Here is a 7,082-nt window from a genome sequence, read left to right as displayed (position 1 = left end):
CTCTCTCTCTCTCTCTCTCTCTCTCTCTCTCTCTCTCTCTCCCTCTTTCTCTCTCAATGACGCATGGTCCGGCGCACAATGGGCGCTCTCTCCCACCCGGAAGGCATCCCTCTTGGCCGTCAACAAAACACCGGCCCTCCTGACTCCTTCTCTCTCCGCTCTGTGTTGCAGGTGGACCCCGGCGGGTCCCCCGGGGGGTCGGGGAGGGGGAGCCCTGCAGCGGGCAGCACGACGATGAGCCGAGGATGCTAGCGCCGAGCCCCACCCCGGCCATGGACGACATGGAGGTGACCACGGCCGGCGACCTGTTCAACGTGACCAACGCGACGGACCCTGGCGGGGGCGGCGCCGAGTACTGCGGCGCGGGGCTGGAGTGGTTCGCGTCGCGCTACCGCGGCGCGCACGGCATCATCAGCCTGCTCGTCTGCCTGTTCGGCTCGGTGGCCAACGGCCTCAACATCGCCGTGCTCACGCGCCGCGAGATGGCCTCGCCGACCAACGCCATCCTGACGGGCCTGGCCGTCGCCGACCTGCTCGTCATGCTCGAGTACATCCCGTTCGCGCTGCACATGTACCTACTGACGCGGCCCGTCTCGGAGAAGTACTCGTACCCGTGGACCGTCTTCGTGCTGTTCCACGCCAACTTCGGCCAGGTGAGTCCCACGGAAACCCCCCAGTATATACATACTGTTAGAAAAAAGTTCGCCAATAATCTACAACAAATTTTGTTTATCTTGGATTACAACAGGGACTGTAAAGTTTAAAAAGTCGAACAGCGAATTGATGTCAAATGTCAAAACTAAAAATTACGAAAAATATAATGTGTAGTTATAATCATGACGGGGATACAACTGCAGGTTCGATATGGACAATTTTTACGAAATTTCTCGAAAGTTTACGACAGTTATGACAAATTAAGGGACGGCAGTAGTGAAGGGAAACGCCATTCATCAAAATTATTTTTAAAAATATAGAAAACTACCAAAGATTATTTCACAGAGTTGTCATAAAGTAATTATTAAAAGTTCGAGATCCCTCCTCCTCTTTGATATACTGTTGCAAATTCCAACAATTTTGAGCGCTGAACTTTCTATGTCCAGTTGGTATGGCACTCAAGTTCGAGACTAGAGATTGGAAAGCAGCCACGGCGGCAGAACGGTTGGCGGGTGCGCGCGTGAGCGGGCGAGCAAGCGACAACTTTTTGCTGGCTCCTGATTTCGCGAACAGGCAGAAAACTCCACCAATCTTAATCGTTTTCCAGTTTAGAAGTTGGTCCGCTGTTGGGTCAAATTAAAGTAATGCCAGATAATCGCATGACGATTCTGCGCCACGCGCGCAACCCCTACAAGCTCATATCCCCTAAGCTTTATTCCTAAGAGCGCCCATTCTTACCCTCCCACTTTCCTCTGAATATTACAAGACGAATGGGTACACCACACACTGCACAAATGTTACACGTTCCAGTATAATATGCAAGGTATAGCATTCGCTTTCACATCATATTAAACAGTTTTGATCACAGTTTTTTTAAATTATTAACAAGGCACTAGTCAGACGCCCTGGGCACCATAATATCCTTCCTGCCTGTTTTATTAAAAGGCGTGTGTTGTTCTTTTCCTTTCCGGAACAACTATAAAATCACAAATGGGAGACAGGTTTCTCAGGCTTGGGAGGGAGAGAATCTTTAAAAGATTTCCTAAAGACTGATGATTCTTTTATTGTGAATCTGGGAGAGAGAACTGTTCTAAAACCCTGGCCAATGGACGACGTATATTCGAGTGGCACAATTCATAAAGGGGTATTATTCTGAATTAAATAGCTATAGGGAGATGTCACTTTATTTGGATGAATCCACGTGACAGCAAACGTGACGTTGAAAATGGCAGAGTTTTGGCCGATGTGACCGTTAATATCGAGAGCGCCTATCACTTTCTGTATCGACTCATAATCTACTCTGGGTCCAGTGGCGGCGGGCACAAGGATGATTGGAACCGCGTACGAATGGCAAACGACCCGGTCTACATCCAGTTGGGGTAGGGAAATAAATCTGCAGGGAAGGCCGAAACAATCGTCAGCACGCAAAAGGGGGAGGGGGAACTAAAACAGGAATCGCGCAGAAAAACAACAACGAAACGGAGCAAAAAACGCGCGCTCATTCACAAATGACGGCATGACACCATGCTGGCCTGCTCAATATGCGGCGCACCGCCGAGGCGTCACGAGATTTCAATCCAACACCAGCAGTCGACATTTGCATACTACCATTTTTTTCCCCAATACATAAATTGACTTTCGTCCCCAAAAAAGTGACTCTATGTGGAAGGCAAACCAAGATGAGATCAAGTGTATTACACTGTTACACGAATGTGATACTTTCGAGTTTAGCCCATAGCGAAAAGAAGCTTCACTTGATAAATTAATTGCGATTTCGATGGCTACACATCACTTGCGCTTTTGAACACCATGCCATGGGTGCGGGAAAGTTTCGTGCTAGGAAAGGTAGATAGCCCAGCGTGTGGTCCCTGCAGCAAATTCCATTTTCACCGCTTACATTAACATAGACAGCCCGGCCCTGTTCAGGGCCTGCCAGGAGCCGCCCCCGCCTGGCCTGGCCCTGGGGGCGGGGACCATCGAGTGCTAATTGATTACGCATGTTATGTGTTGTCACCCCTTCCCCCGCTGTGCCGCGTAGTCTAGTAACGTTGGGCCGCCAGGCGCATACCGAACCAAATACGAGCCGAGCGCTTGGGGGCAGCATGGCTACACTGATGAATGGAGTGTCCAATTCTTCTACTCTTCAAAATGTGCAAATCATAGCAGCACCTGCAACTGCTATAGTGTTTAACTGGGACTTGAACCTTTATTTGAAGCGTTGAATAATTGAACACTTTATTTACGGGTGTGAGGTGTGAGTGTATTGTCCCCATCTCTCTCTCCCCCTCCCCCCCCCCCCTTGCAGATGCTCAGACACACGCACGAGCACCCACTTCTGTTTAACGTCTCATTTTGACGGAAAGCGTTGTCCCCTTACTCGCAACCCTTATTTCCCTGTTTATTCACCTCCCTGGGGGGATGAGGGAAAAAAAAAATCAGAACACTTGGCGGTGGCAGCCAGTGAGGTGGTCACGTCATGTCATCTCTTGTAGCCCGGTTGATAACGACTTGTACAGCGGGGGCATGCACAGCACAAAGGAAGCGCCACTCGCAAGCCAAACGGGGCGTACTAGAAGCGCGGCAGCGCAGCGCCCGCCGAGGGGTCCCCCACTCGCCAACTCGTTGTACACGAGGAAAAATACTCGCATGATACTCGCGACAACTCCCGACAACTCGCGACAACTCACGGAAAATTCGCGAAAACTCGCGAAAAAATCGACAAATACTCGCCTTATACTCGCGGATACTCGCCATTACTCGCATAAACTCGCGGATACTCGCTTATACTCTCGAATACTCGCGGACACTCACGCAACTCGTTGTACACCCACTTGGAGAGTGGAGGACCCCTCGGCGCCCGCCTGCCTGGATATTAGAGCGGGTCGTAGGAAAAGGATTTTGGAAATTGAAAACGTAATAGTGCGAAAAAGTTGCCCTGACCGATGACATATTCAACGCATTTTAATTTTTTGAGATCGGATAATATTTTCCGATCCCGCAGAGCGTTCAAAGTTTTGCATGGTTCTCTTATGGGGAAAGGGCTCAAAAAGTGAAATTTCTGATTTTTGGCTTTCCAGCAAACATTTTTCGAAAACGAATCTCAAAACTGCAATCTACGCGAAAAAACGCGTTTAGCGATGTGCCACACTTGAAATTTGAATGAAGGGTTTAGTCGGTCGTAAGTGCAAATTTAGGCCAGCAAAGCCATTTTTGTGTAAGTTTTAAGTTAAAGTGGCACCTGAATGACTCCGAACGCTTCACTCAAATTTCAAGTGTGGCACGTCGCTAAACGCGTTTTTTCGCGTAGATTGCATTTCTGAGATTCGTTTTCGAAAAATGTTTGCTGGAAAGCCAAAAATCAGAAATTTCACTTTTTGAGCCCTTTCCCCATAAGAGAACCATGCAAAACTTTGAACGCTCTGCGGGATCGGAAAATATTATCCGATCTCAAAAAATTAAAATGCGTTGAATATGTCATCGGACAGGGCAACTTTTCCGCACTATTACGTTTTCAATTTCCAAAATCCTTTTCCTACGACCCACTCTACTGGATATGGGGCAGAGCTTTCGTCACACGAAAAAGGGTCCACCCCCTCAGTCAACGAAGCAGCCCCCAACTGGTGGAGTGTGGGATCAACCAGCGCGAACCCCGTACACGTGTGCTACTGCGACATCCCATGCGACGCGAGTCCCTCACACGTGACACTGGGCCATCCCCCAAATATATATGACTCCCTAAAATGAAAGGCACGCAGTTCAGTCTCGCGCGCTCTGAAAGATGACGTTTTTTTCATTCCGAGAATAAGGTTGGCAATGGCACCCCCCCCCCCCCCCCTCTAAACACGCCGCGCTGACGCTCAATCCCCGACGAGCTTCACGGGACGACGCATCTCCTGTACTTTTCATAATACACACGAAATTGTTATGTACTTTTATAACGTATTCCTGTGTGCATGCTCTATTGCGAACTATTTTAAATGCAGTTATGAACAAAATTGTTCATATGTGCAAATATATTTCCAAATTTGTTCATAATTGCGCTTAAAATATCATGCAATAGAGCGTGCACAGAGAAACACGTAGGCTGCGTCCAAAAACGAAGTTAATAAAAGTTTAGTGTTTATCTTTATCTCTCTGTCGCTCTCGCCACAGGTGTTCCACACCATCTCCATCTGGCTGACGCTCACGCTGGCGGTGTGGCGCTACATCGCCGTGGCGCACCCGGCGCGCAACCACGAGTGGTGCAACATGCGCACCACCGTCTACGCCATCCTCTCGGGCTACCTCATCTGCCCGCTGCTCTGCATCCCCGTCTTCCTCACCTTCTCCATCCAGCCGACCGTCGACGCCAAGACCAACGCCACGTACTACGTCGTCAACCTGAGCGACGTTGGCAAGCTAAACAACGACCTGCTCAAGGACATTAACTTCTGGGTGAGTGGTGGCGCCCGGGGAAGCAGCCGATCCCGTGTAGTTGCGGGGTACGGGTACTTCTTATACGGGGGAAATTTTTGCATCGGGTGGCCTCGAGGCGGCATGAGTGACCTTGGGGGTGCCCTGGGGCTGAGGGCGGCCTGAGGGCAAGCTGAGGGCGGTCTGAGGGCTGCCTGGGGGGCGGCATGGAGGGCGGCCTTCGAGGACGGCCCCGAAGATGACCTCGGGGCGTAGCGGTGTGGGTAGCCTATGTGTAAGTCGTGCTTCCGGCGACGTGCTGCGCCCTGGGGGTCCTATTACGTAACCCTCTAGCCCGCCGGGGACACGCGGGTAGGCGGGGACGCTACATCCCGGCCCGGCCGCGTGGGGGAGGGTACAAGCAGTGCAGCCATATCTCAACTTCGCACTCGTATACTCGCAGTCAGAAAAATAAACTTGTCCTGGCAGGGGGAGAGACATGCTGGACTTTCTTGAAAAGTGTGCATCTTGTCGCCCCAGGGCGAGGCGGGCCGCTGGGCTGGACCCGAGGCTGGACCCGGCCAGGCTGCAGCACCGACCCCCACCGCACGCGCTCGCGGCAAACACTCCGCCGCTGCCAGGCCGAGCAGGAAAACTTCTCTCCGACGCAAAACACTCTCCAATCTGCGCCAGCGGGCCGAGGGCGGGAGATGGTCGGGAGGAAACGAATTTGATTAGGCTGGGGAGATGATATCTCAAGGGGGTGGTACCGCTTAGGCTACACATTCTGACAAAAAACATAAAAATGTATTATCATTATTTCTTTTTTCCTACAGCTCTTCTGAAAACAACATATGAAGTTGCTGCGCTGCGATAACTTCAGTGGATTTGAGGGGGTGAGGGAGGGCAGGATGACCGGTTAAAAGTGTAAACTCTTACAGTTCTTCACAAACAACTGTCGTGTTATTCAGTTCGTATGTATTACTAAGCATTGGGTTTGTAACGTACAAAGGATCTGGCTTTTCTTCATATTGCGAACAGCCCCGGTCCGTTATGAGGAAGGACCAGGTTGTAATGATACAAACCAGGCCCTTCGAAATTCAGACAGATAATTTGTTTAAAATTTGTTTGACAAATGTTTCAAATCCTTTGCGCGTTACAAAGAGTATAGTTGTTCGTCAGGAACTTTACTGTGTAAGGGTGAAAGATTGTTTCTCTACTATGGATAAACATTTCTCCGATACTCGATGCGCTCGTCTGACGATTGCAGAACTCGCTGTCGCCAGCGGACGAAGCACTTCAGGCATCCGAATCTGCAGAGCCCGGCACATCGACGGGAAACGTCAACTCTTCCCTTGTCAGTCGCAAATGGCAGCTAGCGCTACGGCGCAGCCAGCGTTACAGGCGAGAGGTCCCTCACACGCCAACTCGTTGTACACTTGGCCGCGCCCAAGTCGCGCCTAGCTCGCGTTCAACTCGCGTTCAACTCGCGTTCAACTCGCGTTCAACTCGCGTTCAACTCGCGTTCAACTCGCGTTCAACTCGCGAAAACTCGCGTCAAAATCGCAACAACTCGCGACAACTCGCGAAACTCGCGTCAAAATCGCAAACACTCTCAAGAAATTTATCCCAACTCGTGCCTTACTCGCGGCAACTCGCCAACTCGATTATGTACTCTGTAATTATTACAGGTCACGGTTAAAAATATCTATGTTCCCTGTATTTGTAAGAGGAATTGACTTCCAAACTCACGCTCGGATTGGGTTAAACCAGAACTGTTTCCGCTCATTCGGCGAAGGAAACAGCCGCTGCAAGAAGAAAAGTCAGCCGTTTCAACTTATTCTAAATAAGAGAGCAAAAGTCTTGAGTGATAACAGGCTGTGCAGCGGGAGTGCGGGATGGAGCACGAGCGGAGGTGGCGAGTCCTGCAGGAAGCGAGATAATGGTTTATATTCCATTTCCTCTGCGGGCCATTTGCGGCCACAGTCTCTCTCTCTCTCTCTCTCTCTCTCTCTCTCTCTCTCTCTCTCTCTCTC

General features: G+C 50.5%; 1 protein-coding gene across 1 annotated transcript in view; it reads left to right on the top strand.

The window, feature by feature from the left end:
* LOC113216005 (G-protein coupled receptor dmsr-1-like) overlaps positions 1 to 7,082 on the top strand; it is a 106,157-nt gene that overhangs the window by 88,205 nt on the left and 10,870 nt on the right. Inside the window, exons 3-4 of the mRNA XM_052271346.1 lie at positions 172 to 653; positions 4,807 to 5,088. Of these exons, the coding sequence (XP_052127306.1) occupies positions 246 to 653; positions 4,807 to 5,088 (690 nt within the window). The 5' untranslated portion in view covers positions 172 to 245. The remainder of the gene's footprint in view (positions 1 to 171; positions 654 to 4,806; positions 5,089 to 7,082) is intronic.

This window comes from Frankliniella occidentalis, unplaced genomic scaffold (assembly GCF_000697945.3).
Source record: "Frankliniella occidentalis isolate FOCC.00 unplaced genomic scaffold, Focc_3.1 Scaffold158, whole genome shotgun sequence".
Classification (NCBI taxonomy): Eukaryota; Metazoa; Arthropoda; class Insecta; order Thysanoptera; family Thripidae; genus Frankliniella; species Frankliniella occidentalis.
Note: the sequence above shows the minus strand (reverse complement) of the source record. Positions and strands in the feature narration are given on the sequence as shown.